Raw genomic sequence first — 27384 nt, forward strand, 5'->3', positions numbered from 1 at the left:
AATGGGGCAGTGAGGCGCCGTGAGAGTCTCCACCGGACACGGGACGCCATGGAGAGGGGGGGGGGGGGGACACAGGGAGGGTGGGTCAGTGTCCTGAGTCCAGCACTCCCTGCATTTCCTGGAGGGGGGGGGGGGGGGGAGTGCGGTAAGTATTAAGGATTCTCTGCCACAGTGAAACCCTTTTAGATTGTAAGTTCTGCGGGTAAGTGACCCTTTATCACTGTAACCTTAGAGCGATCCCTATTTTTACAGGTCACCCTGAAGGCCGCGGATATAGTAGGCGCGCGTGCAACGGCGCGCTTGCCGGCCCCAGAGGCGATCCGTGCCCTTTGGGGTGGGGAGGGTGAGGTGTGGCGAGGGCGCGGCGGAGGCGTGCCCATGACGTCCCGTGAGCGCTTCCCCCTCATTGGTTGAACCGCTTCCGTGACCAGTCTTTCGCGCGACAAAATGCCATTTTTGTTGTCTGCCCGAGAATGGCGCGCACGGTCGCGCTCCCGATGGCCGGCCTCAGACAGGTACGGGGAGTATGGACGCGGCCCAATGTGTAAGCTCTGTGGGTCGGTGACTTTATATAATAATGAGTCCTACATATTTAAATCCCATTTAGATTGTAAGCTCTCTGGATTTGTGATATAGAAATACACACACACACACACACACACACACACACACACACACACACACACACACACACACACACACACACACACACACACACACACACACACACACGACAAGAATGAATGGGTTCGAAACCAAACAAGTGTCTATGACATCACGACGCGGGTGAAGACATTACAATGGCGGCGAGCCGGACACGGCGCCGTCGTTGGACAAAGATGGTACTCGACTGGACTCCAAGAGAGATTAAAAGACCAAAACGATGACCAGAGTAAGTGATGGGAGGAGGAGACCAGAAAATGGAAGGTCATGGGGGGCTTCACCCAGCAGTGGGGGGACACGGGCTGGAGAGGAAGATACATGTATTGAGGATAATATGGTTGTTAATGTAACATTGGATATCTGTATATTACATCCTCTCTCCCCATATAACGACACACATACAGAAGTAATGCACTCCTAATAGCTCAACGTGAATGTGTCACGGATATGTAATCCAGTGCAAATTGCGTGCGTGTGCTTGTGCGTGTGCGTGTGCTTGTACAGTATATAAAACCCTCTCTCAGGCTCCTCCCTGACTCCAGGTTGTCTCAGGCAGCATCTGGAATACAGATTCCCACAGACAGATGGGAGACAGAGTGTGTGTGTGTGTACAGTAGTGTGTGTGTGTGTGTGTGTGTGTGTACAGTAGTGTGTGTGTGTGTACAGTAGTGTGTGTGTGTGTGTGTGTGTGTGTGTGTGTGTACAGTAGTGTGTGTGTGTACAGTAGTGTGTGTGTGTACAGTAGTGTGTGTGTGTGTGTGTGTGTGTGTGTGTGTGTGTGTGTGTGTGTGTGTGTGTGTGTGTGTGTGTGTGTACAGTAGTGTGTGTGTGTGTGTGTGTGTGTGTGTACAGTAGTGTGTGTGTGTGTGTACAGTAGTGTGTGTGTGTGTGTGTGTGTGTGTGTGTGTGTGTGTGTGTGTGTGTGTGTGTGTGTGTGTGTGTGTGTGTTGTATATAGTGTGTATGTATATAGCTGTGTGTGTATATAGCTGTGTGTGTGTAAGTGTCTGATTTATGAATGTGTACGTATCTATATATATTTCTGTGTATGTTTGTATCTGGGTGTATGTGTATGTACTGGGTGTATGTACTGGGTGTATGTTTGTATCTGGGTGTATGTACATGTATTTCTGTGTATGTTTGTATCTGGGTGTATGTGTATGTACTGTGTGTATGTACATGTATTTCTGTGTATGTTTGTATCTGGGTGTATGTGTATGTAATGTGTATGTACTGTGTATGTACATGTATTTCTGTGTTCTGTGTAAGTTTGTATCTGGGTGTATGTGTATGTACATGTATTTCTGTGTATGTTTGTATCTGGGTGTATGTGTATGTACATGTATTTCTGTGTAAGTTTGTATCTGGGTGTATGTGTATGTACTGGGTGTATGTACATGTATTTCTGTGTATGTTTGTATCTGGGTGTATGTGTATGTACTTGGTGTATGTACATGTATTTCTGTGTTTGTTTGTATCTGGGTGTATGTACATGTATTTCTGTGTATGTTTGTATCTGGGTGTATGTGTATGTACTGTGTATGTACATGTATTTCTGTGTTCTGTGTAAGTTTGTATCTGGGTGTATGTGTATGTACATGTATTTCTGTGTAAGTTTGTATCTGGGTGTATGTGTATGTACTGGGTGTATGTACATGTATTTCTGTGTATGTTTGTATCTGGGTGTATGTGTATGTACTGTGTGTATGTACATGTATTTCTGTGTATGTTTGTATCTGGGTGTATGTACTGTGTATGTACATGTATTTCTGTGTTCTGTGTAAGTTTGTATCTGGGTGTATGTGCATGTTCATGTATTTCTGTGTATGTTTGCATGTAGTGTTTGTGAATCTGTGTCATACCCGCCAACCTTACATAATTAGAGGGATACACTGCATGGTATTGGGTCCTGTAAGAGCTGTGGGGTGTGTGTTTTTATACCCACATGTTGATGGGTCTGGTGTGTGTGTGTGTGTGTGTGTGTTTAACTATATATATATGTGTGTATATGTTTGTATCTATCTCAATGTATGTCTATCTGTGTATCTATGTATATCTTTATTATCTGTGTATATACATGTGTATCGGTGACTGTGTACCTATACACAAAAATACATATCTGTATGTCTGTGTGTATATGTATATGTGTCTGTCTGTGTGTATATGAAAGTGTATATATTTGTGTGTTTTGGTATATACATCTGTGTGTATACAGGGGGAGGGGGTGGCACTTCACACCTGTCACCTGCTCTGTGTGTTTTTAGGACACACCCAGGGTGTGATACGAGAATCCTGCAGGGCAGGAAGCAGATAATATATATGTGTGTGTATAATTATATATATACACACACACACACACACGTACCAGTGTTGTGTGCATCATTGTGTATTTGTCTGAATTCCATGGTATAGTCACCTGCAGAGCGTCGCTTCATACTCTGCAGAGCCTGTTACATTGTTAGACTCCCTTGCAGAGCATCTCTCACCAGTGACACCCTCATAGCTTTGAGAGGCACACCTGCAGAGCGTCGCTCCGCTAGGAAGGTGTGGTGCTGGGTGCAGGAAGCGTGTGGGTGTCAGAGCTCAACCTTCTCAAACAACAGCTGTGCTTACTGGAAGTGGGAACCAGGACTGTCTGAGCCTGTCCCTTTAATCTGCAGTCAAGGGGTCACTGTATATAGCCCAGGACTGGCTGAGCCTGTCCCTATAATCTGGATCAGGAGGTCACCCTATATAACACAGGACAGTCTGAGCCTGTCCCTATAATCTGCAGTCAGGGGGTCACCGTATATAATCCAGGACTGTCTGAGCCTGTCCCTGTAATCTGCAGTAAGGAGTTCACCCTGTATAACCCAGGACTGTCTGATTCTGTCCCTATAATCTGCCATCAGGTCACCCTATATAACACTGGACAGTCTGAGCCTGTCCCTATAATCTGCAGTCAGGGGGTCACAGTATATAATCCAGGACAGTCTGAGCCTGTCCCTGTAATCTGCCATCAGGAGGTCACTTTTATAACCCAGGACAGTCTGAGCCTGTCCCTGTAATCTGCAGTAAGGAGGTCACCCTGTATAACCCAGAACTGCCTAATCGGGACTGTACAACCTAAACTCAGATTAATCGGGATCCGTTTTCCTTCTCGTGGACAACATAGCATCTTTAGCATGAACGGCCATATTAAAAGCCCCCGTCCCTTCAACACTACACTCAGTAGGTAAGGACTTCCCCTGTATACAGCTTTTTAACACTCGGTGATTGTGGCTGCATAGCTATCTCAATTAAAAGGTGTTTATTTCATAGATGCAAGGGCAATAAGGCATTCATCACCCTGATAACATGTTACAGGGGCAATAAGGCATTCATCACCCTGATAACATGTTACAGGGGCAATAAGGCATTCATCACCCTGATAACATGTTACAGGGGCAATAAGGCATTCATCACCCTGATAACATGTTACAGGGGCAATAAGGCATTCATCACCCTGATAACATGTTACAGGGGCAATAAGGCTCTGAGGGTTTGGGTTACTGCAGTAACATGTTACAGGGGCAATAAGGCACTCAGGAGCCGGGTTACCGCAATAACATGCTACAGGGGCAATACGGCACTCAGGAATCGGGTTACCGCAATAACATGCTACAGGGGCAATAAGGCACTCAGGAGCCGGGTTACAGCAATAACATGCTACAGGGGCAATACGGCACTCAGGAGCCGGGTTACCGCAATAACATGCTACAGGGGCAATAAGGCACTCAGGAGCCGGGTTACCGCAATAACATGCTACAGGGGCAATAAGGCACTCAGGAGGCGCGTTACCGCAATAACATGCTACAGGGGCAATAAGGCACTCAGGAGGCGGGTTACCGCAATAACATGCTACAGGGGCAATAAGGCACTCAGGAGCCGGGTTACCGCAATAACATGCTACAGGGGCAATAAGGCACTCAGGAGCCGGGTTACCGCAATAACATGTTACAGGGGCAATAAGGCACTCAGGAGGCGGGTTACCGCAATAACATGCTACAGGGGCAATAAGGCACTCAGGAGCCAGGTTACCGCAATAACATGCTACAGGGGCAATAAGGCACTCAGGAGCCGGGTTACCGCAATAACATGCTACAGGGGCAATAAGGCACTCAGGAGCCGGGTTACCGCAATAACATGCTACAGGGGCAATAAGGCACTCAGGAGCCGGGTTACTGCAATAACATGCTACAGGGGCAATAAGGCACTCGGGGTTTGGGTTACCAGCCTTGATAAACTGTTACAGGGGCAACAAGGCACTCCAGACATTGTAACCCCTTTGCAGAGAGGGGGCGCTTCCTTAATGCCCCAGGGGACAGGTGACCCCGGTGCCCTTGAGGCCGCAGAAGCCGCCGGGATTCTTGTGCAGGTACTGTTGATGGTAATCTTCAGCGTAGTAAAAGAGCGGCGAGGCGCGGATCTCCGCGGTGATGTTCCCCAGGTTACGACTGGTCAGCTCCTGTATACAGTTACAGACGTATATATCATTGCATGCTCTCTGCTGCGGAGGGAGGTCCTATATATATATAAATATATATAAAATATTAATGTATGCTCATTTGCATGTCTCGGACAGGTCTGCAATGCTGCCTTTCACCATTATCGTCCAGCGCTTCCACTGCAGCAAGGGATTCTGGGAAATGACATGCAAATGAGCACAGTGTGCCACCTTTTGCTTCCAAACCATATCATATACTGGTATAGAATGGTGGCGTCACTGAATCTCATTGCTGGCCAACGGGCTCCCTCTGCTGGTCACACTGCCACATTACATGTGTGTCCCGGTAACACGAGTGGTCAATTCCAGTCCTCACGGGTCATGAACAGGTCAGATTTCTCTGCTTCAGCACAGATCACTGGATGGAGCCACCTGTGCGGAAGCAGTGATAACCTTAAAACCTGACCCGTTGGTGGCCCCTGAGGATTGGAGTTGGTCACTCCTGCGTTAAAGTTACCACGGCAGATAATTACTCCGTTAGGTATATGTATATATAGCTCATATTATTCATTATAATAATAACCTTTATTCACGTGGCACCAACATGGGCTGCAGCGCAGTACAATGACGGAAGGGGCAAGAACAAAACTTAAAATACACACAAATGTAACAAGGAATCAGCTGGTAATGCAGTCCCCCTGTATAGAGAAGAGCCTGTCCTGATACACAGCTCATATACAAGTCCTACAGTTTCAATGAGATAGAGCAGTGCTGGGAAACTCCAGTCCACAAGAGCCACCAACAGGTCAGGTTTTCAGGATACCCCAGCTTCAGCACAGGCAGAGGCTCAGAGGCTCAGTCGAACTGATTAAGCCACGTGTGCTGAAGCTTGGATATCCTGAAAACCTGACCTGTTTGGGGGGGGGGGGGGGAGGGTGCTTGATTACTGGAGTTCAGCCCCCCTGAGAGAGGATGGGGGTCTCCATTCTATACACAGAGCAGTTTATACCTTCTGGAAGGCGTCTCTTGATAGCAGGGCCGCCTCGCGCTGCCGGTCTCCGTAGGTGAATATGACAGAGCGGTACTGGGTACCTACATTCTCTCCCTGCCTCATCCCTGCAAGGACACACAGGAGTGAGCGATGCTCTGCAGGGAAGGGGTTACACTGCGACGCTCTGCGGGGCTCTCTGTGGCAGGGAACGGGTTACACTGTGACGCTCTGCGGGGCTCTCTGTGGCAGGGAAGGGGTTACACTGCGACGCTCTGCGGGGCTCTCTGTGGCAGGGAAGGGGTTACACTGTGACGCTCTGCGGGGCTCTCTGTGGCAGGGAAGGGGTTACACTGTGACGCTCTGCGGGGCTCTCTGTGGCAGAGAAGGGGTTACACTGCGACGCTCTCTGTGGCAGGGAAGGGGTTACACTGTGACGCTCTGCGGGGCTCTCTGTGGCAGGGAAGGGGTTACACTGCGACGCTCTGCGGGGCTCTCTGTGGCAGGGAAGGGGTTACACTGTGACGCTCTGCGGGGCTCTCTGTGGCAGGGAAGGGGTTACACTGCGATGGTCTGCAGGGCTCTCTGGCAGGGAAGAGGTTACACTGCGACGCTCTGCGGGCTCTCTGGCAGGGAAGGGGTTACACTGCGACGCTCTGCGGGCTCTCTGGCAGGGAAGGGGTTACACTGCGACGCTCTGCGGGCTCTCTGGCAGGGAAGGGGTTACACTGCGACGCTCTGTGGGGCTCTCTGTGGCAGGGAAGGGGTTACACTGACGCTTTGCGGGGCTCTCTGTGGCAGGGAAGGGGTTACACTGCGACACTGCAGGACTCTGGCAGGGAAGGGGTTACACTGCGATGCTCTGCGGGGCTCTCTGGCAGGGAAGGGGTTACACTGCGACGCTCTGCGGGGCTCTGGCAGGAAAGGGGTTACACAGCGATGCTCTGCAGGGCTCTCTGGCAGGGAAAGGGTTACACTGCGATGCTCTGCAGGGCTCTCTCTGGCAGGGAAGGGGTTACATTGCGACGCTCTGCGGGGCTCTCTGGCAGGGATGGGGTTACACTGAGATGCACTGCAGGGCTCTCTGGCAGGGAAGGGGTTACACTGCAGGGCTCTCTGGCAAGGAAGGGGTTACACTGCGACGCTCTGCAGGGCTCTCTGGCAGGGAAAGGGTGACACTGCGACGCTCTGCAGGGCTCTCTGGCAGGGAAGGGGTTACACTGAGATGCTCTGCAGGGCTCTCTGGCAGGGAAGGGGTTACACTGAGATGCTCTGCAGGGCTCTCTGGCAGGGAAGTGACGCTCTGCAGAGTGGGGCTGCTTTGGGCCCTGTAGAATGGTAATAATAAAAATGTCCGCGCTGTGTTGGCGACACTGAGGAGGCGTCTCTTACCCTCTGTGGGGTCGTGGTTTTCCCAGAATAACTTGAGCAGGGTCGTGAAACTTGTCACTTTGGGGTCAAACACGATGCGGACGACCTCAATGTGAGCAGTGAGACCTGGGGGCAAAAGCACAGGACAGCAGAGCGCGGTGGGGCAGGATGGAGGTGCTGTGTGTGTGTGTGTGGGGCAGGATGGAGGTGCTGTGTGTGTGTGTGGGGCAGGATGGAGGTGCTGTGTGTATGTGTGGGGCAGGATGGAGGTGCTGTGTGTGTGTGTGTGTGGGGCAGGATGGAGGTGCTGTGTGTGTGTGTGGGGCAGGATGGAGGTGCTGTGTGTATGTGTGGGGCAGGATGGAGGTGCTGTGTGTATGTGTGGGGCAGGATGGAGGTGCTGTGTGTATGTGTGGGGCAGGATGGAGGTGCTGTGTGTGTATGTGTGGGGCAGGATGGAGGTGCTGTGTGTGTGTGTGGGGCAGGATGGAGGTGCTGTGTGTGTGTGTGGGGGGCAGGATGGAGGTGCTGTGTGTGTGAGGCAGGATGGAGGTGCTGTGTGTGTATGTGTGGGGCAGGATGGAGGTGCTGTGTGTGTGTGTGGGGCAGGATGGAGGTGCTGTGTGTGTGTGGGGGGCAGGATGGAGGTGCTGTGTGTATGTGTGGGGCAGGATGGAGGTGCTGTGTGTGTGTGGGGGGCAGGATGGAGGTGCTGTGTGTGTGTGTGTGGGGCAGGATGGAGGTGCTGTGTGTATGTGTGGGGCAGGATGGAGGTGCTGTGTGTATGTGTGGGGCAGGATGGAGGTGCTGTGTGTGTGAGGCAGGATGGAGGTGCTGTGTGTGTATGTGTGGGGCAGGATGGAGGTGCTGTGTGTATGTGTGGGGCAGGATGGAGGTGCTGTGTGTGTGTGTGTGGGGCAGGATGGAGGTGCTGTGTGTGTGTGTGTGGGGGGCAGGATGGAGGTGCTGTGTGTACGTGTGGGGCAGGATGGAGGTGCTGTGTGTGTGTGGGGGGCAGGATGGAGGTGCTGTGTGTGTGTGGGGGGCAGGATGGAGGTGCTGTGTGTGTTGGGGGGGCAGGATGGAGGTGCTGTGTGTATGTGTGGGGCAGGATGGAGGTGCTGTGTGTGTATGTGGGGCAGGATGGAGGTGCTGTGTGTATGTGTGGGGCAGGATGGAGGTGCTGTGTGTATGTGTGGGGCAGGATGGAGGTGCTGTGTGTGTATGTGTGGGGCAGGATGGAGGTGCTGTGTGTGTGTGTGGGGCAGGATGGAGGTGCTGTGTGTGTGTGTGGGGCAGGATGGAGGTGCTGTGTGTGTGTGTGGGGCAGGATGGAGGTGCTGTGTGTGTGTGGGGGGCAGGATGGAGGTGCTGTGTGTGTGTGGGGCAGGATGGAGGTGCTGTATGTGTGGGGCAGGATGGAGGTGCTGTGTGTATGTGTGGGGCAGGATGGAGGTGCTGTGTGTGTGTGTGGGGCAGGATGGAGGTGCTGTGTGTGTGTGTGGGGCAGGATGGAGGTGCTGTGTGTGTGTGTGGGGCAGGATGGAGGTGCTGTGTGTATGTGTGGGGCAGGATGGAGGTGCTGTGTGTATGTGTGGGGCAGGATGGAGGTGCTGTGTGTATGTGTGGGGCAGGATGGAGGTGCTGTGTGTGTGTGTGGGGCAGGATGGAGGTGCTGTGTGTGTGTGTGTGGGGCAGGATGGAGGCGCTGTGTGTGTGTGGGGCAGGATGGAAGTGCTGTGTGTATGTGTGGGGCAGGATGGAGGTGCTGTGTGTGTGGGGGGCAGGATGGAGGTGCTGTGTGTGTGGGGGGCAGGATGGAGGTGCTGTGTGTATGTGTGGGGCAGGATGGAGGTGCTGTGTGTATGTGTGGGGCAGGATGGAGGTGCTGTGTGTATGTGTGGGGCAGGATGGAGGTGCTGTGTGTATGTGTGGGGCAGGATGGAGGTGCTGTGTGTATGTGTGGGGCAGGATGGAGGTGCTGTGTGTGTGTGGGGCAGGATGGAGGTGCTGTGTGTATGTGTGGGGCAGGATGGAGGTGCTGTGTGTGTATGTGTGGGGCAGGATGGAGGTGCTGTGTGTGTGTGGGGCAGGATGGAGGTGCTGTGTGTGTGTGTGGGGCAGGATGGAGGTGCTGTGTGTGTGAGGCAGGATGGAGGTGCTGTGTGTGTATGTGTGGGGCAGGATGGAGGTGCTATGTGTGTGTGTGGGACAGGATGGAGGTGCTGTGTGTATGTGTGGGACAGGATGGAGGTGCTGTGTGTATGTGTGGGGCAGGATGGAGGTGCTGTGTGTATGTGTGGGGCAGGATGGAGGTGCTGTGTGTGTGTGGGGGGCAGGATGGAGGTGCTGTGTGTATGTGTGGGGCAGGATGGAGGTGCTGTGTGTATGTGTGGGGCAGGATGGAGGTGCTGTGTGTGTATGTGTGGGGCAGGATGGAGGTGCTGTGTGTATGTGTGGGGCAGGATGGAGGTGCTGTGTGTGTGTTTGGGGCAGGATGGAGGTGCTGTGTGTATGTGTGGGGCAGGATGGAGGTGCTGTGTGTGTATGTGTGGGGCAGGATGGAGGTGCTGTGTGTGTGTGGGGCAGGATGGAGGTGCTGTGTGTGTGTGTGGGGCAGGATGGAGGTGCTGTGTGTATGTGTGGGGCAGGATGGAGGTGCTGTGTGTGTGTGTGGGGCAGTATGGAGGCGCTGTGTGTATGTGTGGGGCAGGATGGAGGCGCTGTGTGTATGTGTGGGGCAGGATGGAGGCGCTGTGTGTGTGTGTGGGGCAGGATGGAGGTGCTGTGTGTGTGTGTGGGGCAGGATGGAGGTGCTGTGTGTATGTGTGGGGCAGGATGGAGGTGCTGTGTATATGTGTGGGGCAGGATGGAGGTGCTGTGTGTATGTGTGGGGCAGGATGGAGGTGCTGTGTGTGTGTGGGGCAGGATGGAGGTGCTGTGTGTGTGTGTGTGGGGCAGGATGGAGGCGCTGTGTGTGTGGGGCAGGATGGAGGTGCTGTGTGTATGTGTGGGGCAGGATGGAGGTGCTGTGTGTGTGGGGGGCAGGATGGAGGTGCTGTGTGTATGTGTGGGGCAGGATGGAGGTGCTGTGTGTATGTGTGGGACAGGATGGAGGTGCTGTGTGTATGTGTGGGACAGGATGGAGGTGCTGTGTGTATGTGTGGGGCAGGATGGAGGTGCTGTGTGTATGTGTGGGGCGGGATGGAGGTGCTGTGTGTATATGTGGGGCAGGATGGAGGTGCTGTGTGTATGTGTGGGGCAGGATGGAGGTGCTGTGTGTGTATGTGTGGGGCAGGATGGAGGTGCTGTGTGTGTGGGGCAGGATGGAGGTGCTGTGTGTATGTGTGGCGCAGGATGGAGGTGCTGTGTGTATGTGTGGGGCAGGATGGAGGTGCTGTGTGTGTGGGGGGGACAGGATGGAGGTGCTGTGTGTGTGTGTGGGGCAGGATGGAGGTGCTGTGTGTATGTGTGGGGCAGGATGGAGGTGCTGTGTGTATGTGTGGGGCAGGATGGAGGTGCTGTGTGTGTGTGTGGGGCAGGATGGAGGTGCTGTGTGTGTGTGTGGGGCAGGATGGAGGTGCTGTGTGTGTGAGGCAGGATGGAGGTGCTGTGTGTGTATGTGTGGGGCAGGATGGATGTGCTGTGTGTGTGTGTGGGGCAGGATGGAGGTGCTGTGTGTGTGTGGGGGGCAGGATGGAGGTGCTGTGTGTATGTGTGGGGCAGGATGGAGGTGCTGTGTGTATGTGTGGGGCAGGATGGAGGTGCTGTGTGTGTGTGTGTGGGGCAGGATGGAGGTGCTGTGTGTGTGTGTGGGGGGCAGGATGGAGGTGCTGTGTGTGTGTGGGGGACAGGATGGAGGTGCTGTGTGTGTGTGGGGGGCAGGATGGAGGTGCTGTGTGTGTGTGGGGGGCAGGATGGAGGTGCTGTGTGTGTGTGCAGGACAGGATGGAGGTGCAGTGACAGCGGTGCGTGGGTATATGGGGTGAGTACTGGAATAGCAGAGGTCTGCAGGACAGGATGGAGGTGCAGTGACAGCGGTGCGTGGGTATATGGGGTGAGTATTGGAATAGCAGAGTTCTGCAGGACAGGATGGAGGTGCAGTGACAGCGGTGCGTGGGTATATGGGGTGAGTACTGGAATAGCAGAGAGGTCTGCAGGACAGGATGGAGGTGCAGTGACAGCGGTGCGTGGGTACATGGGGTGAGTACTGGAATAGCAGAGAGGTCTGCAGGACAGGATGGAGGTGTAGTGACAGCGGTGCGTGGGTACATGGGGTGAGTACTGGAATAGCAGAGGTCTGCAGGACAGGATAGAGGTTCAGTGACAGCTGTGCGTGGGTATATGGGGTGAGTACTGGAATAGCAGAGGTCTGCAGGACAGGATGGAGGTGCAGTGACAGCGGTGCGTGGGTATATGGGGTGAGTACTGGAATAGCAGAGAGGTCTGCAGGACAGGATGGAGGTGCAGTGACAGCGGTGCGTGGGTATATGGGGTGAGTACTGGAATAGCAGAGAGGTCTGCAGGACAGGATGGAGGTGCAGTGACAGCGGTGCGTGGGTATATGGGGTGAGTACTGGAATAGCAGAGAGGTCTGCAGGACAGGATGGAGGTGGAGTGACAGCGGTGCGTGGGTATATGGGGTGAGTAATGGAATAGCAGAGAGGTCTGCAGGACAGGATGGAGGTGCAGTGACAGCGGTGCGTGGGTATATGGGGGTGAGTACTGGAATAGCAGAGTGGTCTGCAGGACAGGATGGAGGTCGAGTGACAGCCGTGCGTGGGTATATGGGGTGAGTACTGGAATAGCAGAGAGGTCTGCAGGACAGGATGGAGGTGCAGTGACAGCGGTGCGTGGGTATATGGGGTGAGTACTGGAATAGCAGAGAGGTCTGCAGGACAGGATGGAGGTGCAGTGAGAGCGGTGCGTGGGTATATGGGGTGGGTACTGGAATAGTAGAGGTCTGCAGGACAGGATGGAGGTGCAGTGACAGCGGTGCGTGGGTATATGGGGTGAGTACTGGAATAGCAGAGGTCTGCAGGACAGGATGGAGGTGCAGTGACAGCGGTGCGTGGGTATATGGGGTGAGTACTGGAATAGCAGTGAGGTCTGCAGGACAGGATGGAGGTGCAGTGAGAGCGGTGCGTGGGTATATGGGGTGAGTACTGGAATAGGAGAGAGGTCTGCAGGACAGGATGGAGGTGCAGTGAGAGCGGTGCGTGGGTATATGGGGTGGGTACTGGAATAGTAGAGAGGTCTGCAGGACAGGATGGAGGTGCAGTGACAGCGGTGCGTGGGTATATGGGGTGAGTACTGGAATAGCAGTGAGGTCTGCAGGACAGGATGGAGGTGCAGTGAGAGCGGTGCGTGGGTATATGGGGTGAGTACTGGAATAGGAGAGAGGTCTGCAGGACAGGATGGAGGTGCAGTGAGAGCGGTGCGTGGGTATATGGGGTGGGTACTGGAATAGCAGAGAAGTCTGCAGGACAGGGTGGAGGTGCAGTGACAGCGGTGCGTGGGTATATGGGGTGAGTACTGGAATAGCAGAGAGGTCTGCAGGACAGGATGGAGGTGCAGTGAGAGCGGTGCGTGGGTATATGGGGTGGGTACTGGAATAGTAGAGAGGTCTGCAGGACAGGATGGAGGTGCAGTGAGAGCGGTGCATGGGTATATGGGGTGAGTACTGGAATAGCAGAGAGATCTGTAGGACAGGATGGAGGTGCAGTGACAGCGGTGCGTGGGTATATGGGGGTGAGTACTGGAATAGCAGAGAGGTCTGCAGGACAGGATGGAGGTTCAGTGACAGCGGTGCATGGGTATATGGGGTGAGTACTGGAATAGCAGAGTTCTGCAGGACAGGATGGAGGTGCAGTGACAGCGGTGCGTGGGTATATGGGGTGAGTACTGGAATAGCAGAGAGGTCTGCAGGACAGGATGGAGGTGCAGTGACAGCGGTGCGTGGGTACATGGGGTGAGTACTGGAATAGCAGAGAGGTCTGCAGGACAGGATGGAGGTGTAGTGACAGCGGTGCGTGGGTATATGGGGTGGGTACTGGAATAGCAGAGAGGTCTGCAGGACAGGATGGAGGTGCAGTGACAGCGGTGCGTGGGTATGTGGGGTGGGTACTGGTATAGCAGAGAGGTCTGCAGGACAGGATGGAGGTGCAGTGACAGCGGTGCGTGGGTATATGGGGTGAGTACTGGAATAGCAGAGAGGTCTGCAGGACAGGATGGAGGTGCAGTGACAGCGGTGCGTGGGTATATGGGGGTGAGTACTGGAATAGTAGAGAGGTCTGCAGGACAGGATGGAGGTGTAGTGACAGCGGTGCGTGGGTATATGGGGTGAGTACTGGAATAGCAGTGAGGTCTGCAGGACAGGATGGAGGTGAAGTGAGAGCGGTGCGTGGGTATATGGGGTGAGTACTGGAATAGCAGAGAGGTCTGCAGGACAGGATGGAGGTGCAGTGAGAGCGGTGCGTGGGTATATGGGGTGGGTACTGGAATAGCAGAGAGGTCTGCAGGACAGGATGGAGGTGCAGTGAGAGCGGTGCATGGGTATATGGGGTGAGTACTGGAATAGCAGAGAGATCTGTAGGACAGGATGGAGGTGCAGTGACAGCGGTGCGTGGGTATATGGGGGTGAGTACTGGAATAGCAGAGAGGTCTGCAGGACAGGATGGAGCGTCAGTGACAGCGGTGCGTGGGTATATGGGGTGAGTACTGGAATAGCAGAGTTCTGCAGGACAGGATGGAGGTGCAGTGACAGCGGTGCGTGGGTATATGGGGTGAGTACTGGAATAGCAGAGAGGTCTGCAGGACAGGATGGAGGTGCAGTGACAGCGGTGCGTGGGTACATGGGGTGAGTACTGGAATAGCAGAGAGGTCTGCAGGACAGGATGGAGGTGTAGTGACAGCGGTGCGTGGGTATATGGGGTGGGTACTGGAATAGCAGAGAGGTCTGCAGGACAGGATGGAGGTGCAGTGACAGCGGTGCGTGGGTATGTGGGGTGGGTACTGGAATAGCAGAGAGGTCTGCAGGACAGGATGGAGGTGCAGTGACAGCGGTGCGTGGGTATATGGGGTGAGTACTGGAATAGCAGAGGTCTGCAGGACGGGATGGAGGTGCAGTGACAGCGGTGCGTGGGTATATGGGGTGGGTACTGGAATAGCAGAGGTCTGCAGGACAGGATGGAGGTGCAGTGACAGCGGTGCGTGGGTATATGGGGTGAGTACTGGAATAGCAGAGAGGTCTGCAGGACAGGATGGAGGTGCAATGAGAGCGGTGCGTGGGTATATGGGGTGAGTACTGGAATAGCAGAGAGGTCTGTAGGACAGGATGGAGGTGCAGTGACAGCGGTGCGTGGGTATATGGGGGTGAGTACTGGAATAGCAGAGAGGTCTGCAGGACAGGATGGAGGTTCAGTGACAGCGGTGCGTGGGTATATGGGGTGAGTACTGGAATAGCAGAGGTCTGCAGGACGGGATGGAGGTGCAGTGACAGCGGTGCGTGGGTATATGGGGTGGGTACTGGAATAGCAGAGGTCTGCAGGACAGGATGGAGGTGCAGTGACAGCGGTGCGTGGGTATATGGGGTGAGTACTGGAATAGCAGAGAGGTCTGCAGGACAGGATGGAGGTGCAATGACAGCGGTGCGTGGGTATATGGGGTGAGTACTGGAATAGCAGAGAGGTCTGCAGGACAGGATGGAGGTGCAGTGACAGCGGTGCGTGGGTATATGGGGTGAGTACTGGAATAGCAGAGAGGTCTGCAGGACAGAATGGAGGTGCAGTGACAGCGGTGCGTGGGTATATGGGGTGAGTACTGGAATAGCAGAGAGGTCTGCAGGACAGGATGGAGGTGCAGTGACAGCGGTGCGTGGGTATATGGGGTGAGTACTGGAATAGCAGAGTTCTGCAGGACAGGATGGAGGTGCAGTGACAGCTGTGCGTGGGTATATGGGGTGGGTACTGGAATAGCAGAGAGGTCTGCAGGACAGGATGGAGGTGCAGTGACAGCGGTGCGTGGGTATATGGGGTGAGTACTGGAATAGCAGAGAGGTCTGCAGGACAGGATGGAGGTGCAGTGACAGCGGTGCGTGGGTATATGGTGTGAGTACTGGAATAGCAGAGGTCTGCAGGACAGGATGGAGGTGTAGTGACAGCGGTGCGTGGGTATATGGGGTGAGTACTGGAATAGTAGAGAGGTCTGCAGGACAGGATGGAGGTGCAGTGACAGCGGTGCGTGGGTATATGGGGTGAGTACTGGAATAGCAGAGGTCTGCAGGACAGGATGGAGGTGCAGTGACAGCGGTGCGTGGGTATATGGGGTGAGCACTGGAATAGCAGGGGTCTGCAGGACAGGATGGAGGTGCAGTGACAGCGGTGCGTGGGTATATGGGGTGAGTACTGGAATAGAAGAGGTCTGCAGGACAGGATGGAGGTGCAGTGACAGCGGTGCGTGGGTATATGGGGTGAGTACTGGAATAGCAGAGAGGTCTGCAGGACAGGATGGAGGTGCAGTGACAGCGGTGCGTGGGTATATGGGGTGAGTACTGGAATAGCAGAGATCTGCAGGACAGGATGGAGGTGCAGTGACAGCGGTGCGTGGGTATATGGGGTGAGTACTGGAATAGCAGAGCTCTGCAGGACAGGATGGAGGTGCAGTGACAGCGGTGCGTGGGTATATGGGGTGAGTACTGGAATAGCAGAGAGGTCTGCAGGACAGGATGGAGGTGCAGTGACAGCGGTGCGTGGGTATATGGGGTGAGTACTGGAATAGCAGAGAGGTCTGCAGGACAGGATGGAGGTGCAGTGACAGCGGTGCGTGGGTATATGGGGTGAGTACTGGAATAGCAGAGCTCTGCAGGACAGGATGGAGGTGCAGTGACAGCGGTGCGTGGGTATATGGGGTGAGTACTGGAAAAGCAGAGCTCTGCAGGACAGGATGGAGGTGCAGTGACAGCGGTGCGTGGGTATATGGGGTGAGTACTGGAATAGCAGAGAGGTCTGCAGGACAGGATGGAGGTGCAGTGACAGCGGTGCGTGGGTATATGGGGTGAGTACTGGAATAGCAGAGCTCTGCAGGACAGGATGGAGGTGCATTGACAGCGGTGCGTGGGTATATGGGGTGAGTACTGGAATAGCAGAGAGGTCTGCAGGACAGGATGGAGGTGCAGTGACAGCGGTGCGTGGGTATATGGGGTGAGTACTGGAATAGCAGAGATCTGCAGGACAGGATGGAGGTGCAGTGACAGCGGTGCGTGGGTATATGGGGTGAGTACTGGAATAGCAGAGGTCTGCAGGACAGGATGGAGGTGCAGTGACAGCGGTGCATGGGTATATGGGGTGAGTACTGGAATAGCAGAGAGGTCTGCAGGACAGGATGGAGGTGCAGTGACAGCGGTGCGTGGGTATATGGGGTGAGTACTGGAATAGCAGAGAGGTCTGCAGGACAGGATGGAGGTGCAGTGACAGCGGTGCGTGGGTATATGGGGTGAGTACTGGAATAGCAGAGGTCTGCAGGACAGGATGGAGGTGCAGTGACAGCGGTGCGTGGGTATATGGGGTGGGTACTGGAATAGCAGAGAGGTCTGCAGGACAGGATGGAGGTGCAGTGACAGCGGTGCGTGGGTATATGGGGTGGGTACTGGAATAGCAGAGAAGTCTGCAGGACAGGATGGAGGTGCAGTGACAGCGGTGCGTGGGTATATGGGGTGAGTACTGGAATAGAAGAGAGGTCTGCAGGACAGGATGGAGGTGCAGTGACAGCGGTGCGTGGGTATATGGGGTGAGTACTGGAATAGAAGAGGTCTGCAGGACAGGATGGAGGTGCAGTGACAGCGGTGCGTGGGTATATGGGGTGAGTACTGGAATAGTAGAGAGGTCTGCAGGACAGGATGGAGGTGCAGTGACAGCGGTGCGTGGGTATATGGGGTGAGTACTGGAATAGCAGAGCTCTGCAGGACAGGATGGAGGTGCAGTGACAGCGGTGCGTGGGTATATGGGGTGAGTACTGGAATAGCAGAGAGCTCTGCAGGACAGGATGGAGGTGCAGTGACAGCGGTGCGTGGGTATATGGGGTGAGTACTGGAATAGCAGAGCTCTGCAGGACAGGATGGAGGTGCAGTGACAGCGGTGCGTGGGTATATGGGGTGAGTACTGGAAAAGCAGAGCTCTGCAGGACAGGATGGAGGTGCAGTGACAGCGGTGCGTGGGTATATGGGGTGAGTACTGGAATAGCAGAGAGGTCTGCAGGACAGGATGGAGGTGCAGTGACAGCGGTGCGTGGGTATATGGGGTGAGTACTGGAATAGCAGAGCTCTGCAGGACAGGATGGAGGTGCATTGACAGCGGTGCGTGGGTATATGGGGTGAGTACTGGAATAGCAGAGAGGTCTGCAGGACAGGATGGAGGTGCAGTGACAGCGGTGCGTGGGTATATGGGGTGAGTACTGGAATAGCAGAGCTCTGCAGGACAGGATGGAGGTGCAGTGACAGCGGTGCGTGGGTATATGGGGTGGGTACTGGAAAAGCAGAGAGGTCTGCAGGACAGGATGGAGGTGCAGTGACAGCAGTGCGTGGGTATATGGGGTGAGTACTGGAATAGCAGAGAGGTCTGCAGGACAGGATGGAGGTGCAGTGACAGCGGTGCGTGGGTATATGGGGTGAGTACTGGAATAGCAGAGGAATGGAGGTGCAGTGACAGCGGTGCGTGGGTATATGGGGTGAGTACTGGAATAGCAGAGACGTCTGCAGGACAGGATGGAGGTGCAGTGACAGCGGTGCATGGGTATATGGGGTGAGTACTGGAATAGCAGAGAGCTCTGCAGGACAGGATGGAGGTGCAGTGACAGCGGTGCGTGGGTATATGGGGGTGAGTACTGGAATAGCAGAGAGGTCTGCAGGACAGGATGGAGGTGTAGTGACAGCGGTGCGTGGGTATATGGGGTGAGTACTGGAATAGCAGAGAGGTCTGCAGGACAGGATGGAGGTGCAGTGAGAGCGGTGCGTGGGTATATGGGGTGAGTACTGGAATAGGAGAGAGGTCTGCAGGACAGGATGGAGGTGCAGTGAGAGCGGTGCGTGGGTATATGGGGTGAGTACTGGAATAGCAGAGAGGTCTGCAGGACAGGATGGAGGTGCAGTGAGAGCGGTGCGTGGGTATATGGGGTGGGTACTGGAATAGCAGAGAGGTCTGCAGGACAGGATGGAGGTGCAGTGAGAGCGGTGCGTGGGTATATGGGGTGAGTACTGGAATAGCAGAGAGGTCTGCAGGACAGGATGGAGGTGCAGTGACAGCGGTGCGTGGGTATATGGGGTGAGTACTGGAATAGCAGAGAGGTCTGCAGGACAGGATGGAGGTTCAGTGACAGCGGTGCGTGGGTATATGGGGTGAGTACTGGAATAGTAGAGTTCTGCAGGACAGGATGGAGGTGCAGTGACAGCGGTGCGTGGGTATATGGGGTGAGTACTGGAATAGCAGAGAGGTCTGCAGGACAGGATGGAGGTGCAGTGACAGCGGTGCGTGGGTATATGGGGTGGGTACTGGAATAGCAGAGAGGTCTGCAGGACAGGATGGAGGTGCAGTGACAGCGGTGCGTGGGTATATGGGGTGAGTACTGGAATAGCAGAGAGGTCTGCAGGACAGGATGGAGGTGCAGTGACAGCGGTGCGTGGGTATGTGGGGTGGGTACTGGAATAGCAGAGAGGTCTGCAGGACAGGATGGAGGTGCAGTGACAGCGGTGCGTGGGTATATGGGGTGAGTACTGGAATAGCAGAGGTCTGCAGGACGGGATGGAGGTGCAGTGACAGCGGTGCGTGGGTATATGGGGTGGGTACTGGAATAGCAGAGGTCTGCAGGACAGGATGGAGGTGCAGTGACAGCGGTGCGTGGGTATATGGGGTGAGTACTGGAATAGCAGAGAGGTCTGCAGGACAGGATGGAGGTGCAATGACAGCGGTGCGTGGGTATATGGGGTGAGTACTGGAATAGCAGAGAGGTCTGCAGGACAGGATGGAGGTGCAGTGACAGCGGTGCGTGGGTATGTGGGGTGGGTACTGGAATAGCAGAGAGGTCTGCAGGACAGGATGGAGGTGCAGTGACAGCGGTGCGTGGGTATATGGGGTGAGTACTGGAATAGCAGAGGTCTGCAGGACGGGATGGAGGTGCAGTGACAGCGGTGCGTGGGTATATGGGGTGGGTACTGGAATAGCAGAGGTCTGCAGGACAGGATGGAGGTGCAGTGACAGCGGTGCGTGGGTATATGGGGTGAGTACTGGAATAGCAGAGAGGTCTGCAGGACAGGATGGAGGTGCAATGACAGCGGTGCGTGGGTATATGGGGTGAGTACTGGAATAGCAGAGAGGTCTGCAGGACAGGATGGAGGTGCAGTGACAGCGGTGCGTGGGTATATGGTGTGAGTACAGGAATAGCAGAGAGGTCTGCAGGACAGGATGGAGGTGCAGTGACAGCGGTGCGTGGGTATATGGGGTGAGTACTGGAATAGCAGAGAGGTCTGCAGGACAGGATGGAGGTGCAGTGACAGCGGTGCGTGGGTATATGGGGTGAGTACTGGAATAGCAGAGAGGTCTGCAGGACAGGATGGAGGTGCAGTGACAGCGGTGCGTGGGTATATGGGGTGAGTACTGGAATAGCAGAGGTCTGCAGGACAGGATGGAGGTGCAGTGACAGCGGTGCGTGGGTATATGGGGTGAGTACTGGAATAGCAGAGAGGTCTGCAGGACAGGATGGAGGGGCAGTGACAGCGGTGCGTGGGTATATGGGGTGAGTACTGGAATAGCAGAGAGGTCTGCAGGACAGGATGGAGGGGCAGTGACAGCGGTGCGTGGGTATATGGGGTGGGTACTGGAATAGCAGAGGTCTGCAGGACAGGATGGAGGTGCAGTGACAGCGGTGCGTGGGTATATGGGGTGGGTACTGGAATAGCAGAGAGGTCTGCAGGACAGGATGGAGGTGCAGTGACAGCGGTGCGTGGGTATATGGTGTGAGTACTGGAATAGCAGAGGTCTGCAGGACAGGATGGAGGTGTAGTGACAGCGGTGCGTGGGTATATGGGGTGAGTACTGGAATAGTAGAGAGGTCTGCAGGACAGGATGGAGGTGCAGTGACAGCGGTGCGTGGGTATATGGGGTGAGCACTGGAATAGCAGGGGTCTGCAGGACAGGATGGAGGTGCAGTGACAGCGGTGCGTGGGTATATGGGGTGAGTACTGGAATAGCAGAGAGGTCTGCAGGACAGGATGGAGGTGCAGTGACAGCGGTGCATGGGTATATGGGGTGAGTACTGGAATAGAAGAGGTCTGCAGGACAGGATGGAGGTGCAGTGACAGCGGTGCGTGGGTATGTGGGGTGAGTACTGGAATAGCAGAGAGGTCTGCAGGACAGGATGGAGGTGCAGTGACAGCGGTGCGTGGGTATATGGGGTGAGTACTGGAATAGCAGAGGTCTGCAGGACGGGATGGAGGTGCAGTGACAGCGGTGCGTGGGTATATGGGGTGAGTACTGGAATAGCAGAGGTCTGCAGGACAGGATGGAGGTGCAGTGACAGCGGTGCGTGGGTATATGGGGTGAGTACTGGAATAGCAGAGAGGTCTGCAGGACAGGATGGAGGTGCAATGACAGCGGTGCGTGGGTATATGGGGTGAGTACTGGAATAGCAGAGAGGTCTGCAGGACAGGATGGAGGTGCAGTGACAGCGGTGCGTGGGTATGTGGGGTGGGTACTGGAATAGCAGAGAGGTCTGCAGGACAGGATGGAGGTGCAGTGACAGCGGTGCGTGGGTATATGGGGTGAGTACTGGAATAGCAGAGGTCTGCAGGACGGGATGGAGGTGCAGTGACAGCGGTGCGTGGGTATATGGGGTGAGTACTGGAATAGCAGAGAGGTCTGCAGGACAGGATGGAGGTGCAATGACAGCGGTGCGTGGGTATATGGGGTGAGTACTGGAATAGCAGAGAGGTCTGCAGGACAGGATGGAGGTGCAGTGACAGCGGTGCGTGGGTATATGGTGTGAGTACTGGAATAGCAGAGAGGTCTGCAGGACAGGATGGAGGTGCAGTGACAGCGGTGCGTGGGTATATGGGGTGAGTACTGGAATAGCAGAGAGGTCTGCAGGACAGGATGGAGGTGCAGTGACAGCGGTGCGTGGGTATATGGGGTGAGTACTGGAATAGCAGAGAGGTCTGCAGGACAGGATGGAGGTGCAGTGACAGCGGTGCGTGGGTATATGGGGTGAGTACTGGAATAGCAGAGGTCTGCAGGACAGGATGGAGGTGCAGTGACAGCGGTGCGTGGGTATATGGGGTGAGTACTGGAATAGCAGAGAGGTCTGCAGGACAGGATGGAGGGGCAGTGACAGCGGTGCGTGGGTATATGGGGTGAGTACTGGAATAGCAGAGAGGTCTGCAGGACAGGATGGAGGGGCAGTGACAGCGGTGCGTGGGTATATGGGGTGGGTACTGGAATAGCAGAGGTCTGCAGGACAGGATGGAGGTGCAGTGACAGCGGTGCGTGGGTATATGGGGTGGGTACTGGAATAGCAGAGAGGTCTGCAGGACAGGATGGAGGTGCAGTGACAGCGGTGCGTGGGTATATGGTGTGAGTACTGGAATAGCAGAGGTCTGCAGGACAGGATGGAGGTGTAGTGACAGCGGTGCGTGGGTATATGGGGTGAGTACTGGAATAGTAGAGAGGTCTGCAGGACAGGATGGAGGTGCAGTGACAGCGGTGCGTGGGTATATGGGGTGAGCACTGGAATAGCAGGGGTCTGCAGGACAGGATGGAGGTGCAGTGACAGCGGTGCGTGGGTATATGGGGTGAGTACTGGAATAGCAGAGAGGTCTGCAGGACAGGATGGAGGTGCAGTGACAGCGGTGCATGGGTATATGGGGTGAGTACTGGAATAGAAGAGGTCTGCAGGACAGGATGGAGGTGCAGTGACAGCGGTGCGTGGGTATATGGGGTGAGTACTGGAATAGCAGAGAGGTCTGCAGGACAGGATGGAGGTGCAGTGACAGCGGTGCGTGGGTATATGGGGTGAGTACTGGAATAGCAGAGATCTGCAGGACAGGATGGAGGTGCAGTGACAGCGGTGCGTGGGTATATGGGGTGAGTACTGGAATAGCAGAGGTCTGCAGGACAGGATGGAGGTGCAGTGACAGCGGTGCGTGGGTATATGGGGTGAGTACTGGAATAGCAGAGAGGTCTGCAGGACAGGATGGAGGTGCAGTGACAGCGGTGCGTGGGTATATGGGGTGAGTACTGGAATAGCAGAGAGGTCTGCAGGACAGGATGGAGGTGCAGTGACAGCGGTGCGTGGGTATATGGGGTGAGTACTGGAATAGCAGAGTTCTGCAGGACAGGATGGAGGTGCAGTGACAGCGGTGCGTGGGTATATGGGGTGAGTACTGGAATAGCAGAGAGGTCTGCAGGACAGGATGGAGGTGCAGTGACAGCGGTGCGTGGGTATATGGGGTGGGTACTGGAATAGCAGAGCTCTGCAGGACAGGATGGAGGTGCAGTGACAGCGGTGCGTGGGTATATGGGGTGAGTACTGGAATAGCAGAGGTCTGCAGGACAGGATGGAGGTGCAGTGACAGCGGTGCGTGGGTATATGGGGTGGGTACTGGAATAGCAGAGAGGTCTGCAGGACAGGATGGAGGTGCAGTGACAGCGGTGCGTGGGTATATGGGGTGGGTACTGGAATAGCAGAGAAGTCTGCAGGACAGGATGGAGGTGCAGTGACAGCGGTGCGTGGGTATATGGGGTGAGTACTGGAATAGCAGAGAGGTCTGCAGGACAGGATGGAGGTGCAGTGACAGCGGTGCGTGGGTATATGGGGTGAGTACTGGAATAGCAGAGAGCTCTGCAGGACAGGATGGAGGTGCAGTGACAGCGGTGCGTGGGTATATGGGGTGGGTACTGGAATAGCAGAGAAGTCTGCAGGACAGGATGGAGGTGCAGTGACAGCGGTGCGTGGGTATATGGGGTGAGTACTGGAATAGCAGAGCTCTGCAGGACAGGATGGAGGTGCAGTGACAGCGGTGCGTGGGTATATGGGGTGAGTACTGGAATAGCAGAGCTCTGCAGGACAGGATGGAGGTGCAGTGACAGCGGTGCGTGGGTATATGGGGTGAGTACTGGAAAACAGAGAGGTCTGCAGGACAGGATGGAGGTGCAGTGACAGCGGTGCGTGGGTATATGGGGTGAGTACTGGAATAGCAGAGCTCTGCAGGACAGGATGGAGGTGCAGTGACAGCGGTGCGTGGGTATATGGGGTGAGTACTGGAATAGCAGAGCTCTGCAGGACAGGATGGAGGTGCAGTGACAGCGGTGCGTGGGTATATGGGGTGAGTACTGGAAAACAGAGAGGTCTGCAGGACAGGATGGAGGTGCAGTGACAGCGGTGCGTGGGTATATGGGGTGAGTACTGGAATAGCAGAGAGGTCTGCAGGACAGGATGGAGGTGCAGTGACAGCGGTGCGTGGGTATATGGGGTGAGTACTGGAATAGCAGAGAGGTCTGCAGGACAGGATGGAGGTGCAGTGACAGCGGTGCGTGGGTATATGGGGTGAGTACTGGAATAGCAGAGAGGTCTGCAGGACAGGATGGAGGTGCAGTGACAGCGGTGCGTGGGTATATGGGGTGAGTACTGGAATAGCAGAGGTCTGCAGGACAGGATGGAGGTGCAGTGACAGCGGTGCGTGGGTATATGGGGTGAGTACTGGAATAGCAGAGGTCTGCAGGACAGGATGGAGGTGCAGTGACAGCGGTGCGTGGGTATATGGGGTGAGTACTGGAATAGCAGAGGTCTGCAGGACAGGATGGAGGTGCAGTGACAGCGGTGCGTGGGTATATGGGGTGAGTACTGGAATAGCAGAGGTCTGCAGGACAGGATGGAGGTGCAGTGACAGCGGTGCGTGGGTATATGTTTATGTATATGGGGCTAGTATTGGAAAAGCAGGAGTCTGCAGGGAGGTGTGGGGACAGTGGTATATGTGTGTGGTTAGTACACGAATAGCAGAGAACATAGTGTTACCTGTGCAAACCTCCTCATACGTAGGGTTTAGGGTGTATCCTCCTGCGTATCCCACCTGGGTGGAGAAGACCCCTGGCTGCTGCCAGAACAACCGCTCTACGCCCCAGAAACAGCCCATCCCTGCAATGTTTCACAGTGTCACCGGCAGGGACAGACTCCATGTCCCATTGTTTCCTGTCTGTGTCACCCTGCAGAGGGAGGGACAGACTGTCCCATAGCTCCCTTCTGTCTGTGTCACCCTGCAGAGGGAGGGACAGACTCCATGTCCCATTGTTTCCTGTCTGTGTCACCCTGCAGAGGGAGGGACAGACTGTCCCATAGCTCCCTTCTGTCTGTCACCCTGCAGAGGGAGGGACAGACTGTCCCATAGCTCCCTTCTGTCTGTGTCACCCTGCAGAGGGAGGGACAGACTGTCCCATAGCTCCCTTCTGTCTGTGTCACCCTGCAGAGGGAGGGACAGACTGTCCCATAGCTCCCTTCTGTCTGTGTCACCCTGCAGAGGGAGGGACAGACTGTCCCGTAGCTCCCTTCTGTCTGTGTCACCCACTGGGGGACATACTCCATGTTTCATAGGCCCCCTCTGTCTGTCATTGTCACCTTGCAGGAGAGACTCACCAATCATAGCCAGCTCCAGGCCTGCTGGGAATGGTTCCCGTGTAGAGTTCCCGCTCACTGCATGTTTAGCTGAGCGAGAGAGAAAGGGGGATGTAGGGAGTCAGGAAGAGAGAAGGGGAGGGAGCGATGAATCTTGCAGGGTCAGGGAGATGATGCATTCCTTGTTACTGAATTCTCCTGATCTAGATGAACTTTACTCTGTGTGTGCGCTATTAGTGCAGTATGTATATACAGGCGGTCCTCGCTTATCCGACAGAACACGTCCCGCAAACCTTCGTCGGATAACGGACTGTTGGATTGCAGATCCAATGTTAATCCGCGGTGGTGAGCGTCGGATAAGCCGATCCGATGTCGGGTAATGCGCCAGCGGAACGCATTATGTGGCGTCGGATAAGCCGATCCGATGTCGGGTAATGCGCCCAGCGGAACGCATTATGTGGCGTCGGATAAGCCGATCCGATGTCGGGTAATGCGCCCAGCGGAACGCATTATGTGGCGTCGGATAAGCCGATCACTCTTTAGGACTCCAACTGACCCGTATACACACAGCACAGTAATAACTAGTTGTGTGTATATTTATGTATACAGGGGGTCCTCGGTATCTGACAGTCCGTTATCCGTCATCACCTCAAGTTTATTTATTTATAAAATATTTTACCAGGAAGTAAGACATTGAGAGTTACCTCTCGTTTTCAAGTACAGTATGTCCTGGGCACAGAGTTAAGACAAATAATACATGGTTAAACATACATAGTTACATAAGTGAGCAGGGTTATACATTATATACAAGACATTGCGTGCACAGTTAGAATATATATTATGGGCGTATGTAACAGTTACAGACCAGATTAAAATGTGAGACGGCCTTAGTTGTGAAAGAACTTAGTCTGGCGGCGGCTGTGAGAGTCTCCGGTAGGCTGTCCCAGTTGCGAGGTGCACGGTAAGAGGAGGAGCGGCCGGATACATTGTTGAAATTGACTCCACACAGCCCCTAAAATGCAATGTTCTGCACGGGTCAGTGTCAGTGTCGCGCGGTTCCTTACCTGCCACCTGCAGCGCGCCCGGGCGCCCTGGCAAAGCTTCCTGTGCCGTGGGGAGGACAGTCTTACTCGGCATGGCTGTGGGAAGCGTATGACGGGGACAGCCAGGTGTATTTATAGGGGGGTAATTACAGAAAGGGGTCAGAGCCCACTGCCGCACTTCTAATAAGTAACCAGAAAACCCTGGCTGTTAACACCGGCACTGCCATGGAGAGTAATCGTGCCAAAGCTATGGGACAAAGTCCGTCCCTCCCTCCGCAGGGTGACACAGGGACACGTTTAGCTCCCAATAATGAACCCCACTGCAGGTACTGCTGACAGGCGAGGTGCAAGGGCCGAGAGTGACACCGTGGGAGATATCCATCGCTTGTTAAAAGGTTAGAGATCAGGGGTGGCCAACTCCGGTCCTCAAGAGCCACTAACAGGCCAGGTATTAGGGCCACCCCTGCTTCAGCACAGGTGGCTTAATAATTCTGACGGAGCAGGGATATCTTCAAAACCTGACCTGTTGGTGGCCACTCCTGCTATAGAACGTCCGGTCAGTGACTGAGGGTCGCACCCGTGAACGTGTGAAGACAACCGTGCAAATATAAAAAGGTTATATAAAGGCAATCGCAGCTATTTACCAATATATCTGACCCCATGAATCTTGTATATATACACATGCACACGCTGCAGAATATGTTGGTGATGGATATATATATATATTATATATCCATCCATCTTCTTCGGCTGGATGAAGGCTTGCCCAATCACATACACAGCTGTGTATACAAATATATATTATGTTGTGAAGTACAATTTATAAATTGTCACTCAACAACGTGGAACATTTTATGCTGGAATAACAACTCCTTTGATAAGAGCCTGCAAAGGTATTTCATGCTAGGTAAAATACCCCACCGGTTACACGGCCGAACTGGATCATGTGATAACCGTCATGGCAACACAGATACCTTTTCCACCACCAAAAAAAGGGGGATTTTTTATAGGGAAGAAGCATTTAGACCACAAACTGAAGTGACGGCTGAGAGAAAGGATACTGCTCGGACGCTGAAAACAAGGGCGCAATGGAATACAAAATTGCAGAAGATTGCTGGCTGCCCGACAGCCAATCAGGTTGAGTCTGTTCTTTTTGGAACATATCGGGTGTTGTTGGGGGGGAGAGGAGGGGGGGGGGGGAGAGAG

General features: G+C 54.6%; 1 protein-coding gene across 1 annotated transcript; it reads right to left on the reverse strand.

Moving 5' to 3' along the window:
* Positions 1–3936: 3936 nt before the first annotated feature.
* LOC142496851 (peptide methionine sulfoxide reductase MsrA-like) lies at positions 3937–26329 on the reverse strand. Its single transcript, XM_075603880.1, has 6 exons — positions 26200–26329; positions 25157–25225; positions 24542–24661; positions 7508–7612; positions 6137–6243; positions 3937–5148 (listed from the first exon to the last, which is right to left on the reverse strand). Exons 1-6 carry the CDS (start codon positions 26270–26272, stop codon positions 4990–4992), a joined length of 633 nt encoding a protein of 210 aa, XP_075459995.1. The 5' UTR covers positions 26273–26329; the 3' UTR covers positions 3937–4989.
* Between the last annotated feature and the right edge of the window lie 1055 nt (positions 26330–27384).

This window comes from Ascaphus truei, chromosome 6 (assembly GCF_040206685.1).
Source record: "Ascaphus truei isolate aAscTru1 chromosome 6, aAscTru1.hap1, whole genome shotgun sequence".
In the NCBI taxonomy this organism is placed as follows: Eukaryota; Metazoa; Chordata; class Amphibia; order Anura; family Ascaphidae; genus Ascaphus; species Ascaphus truei.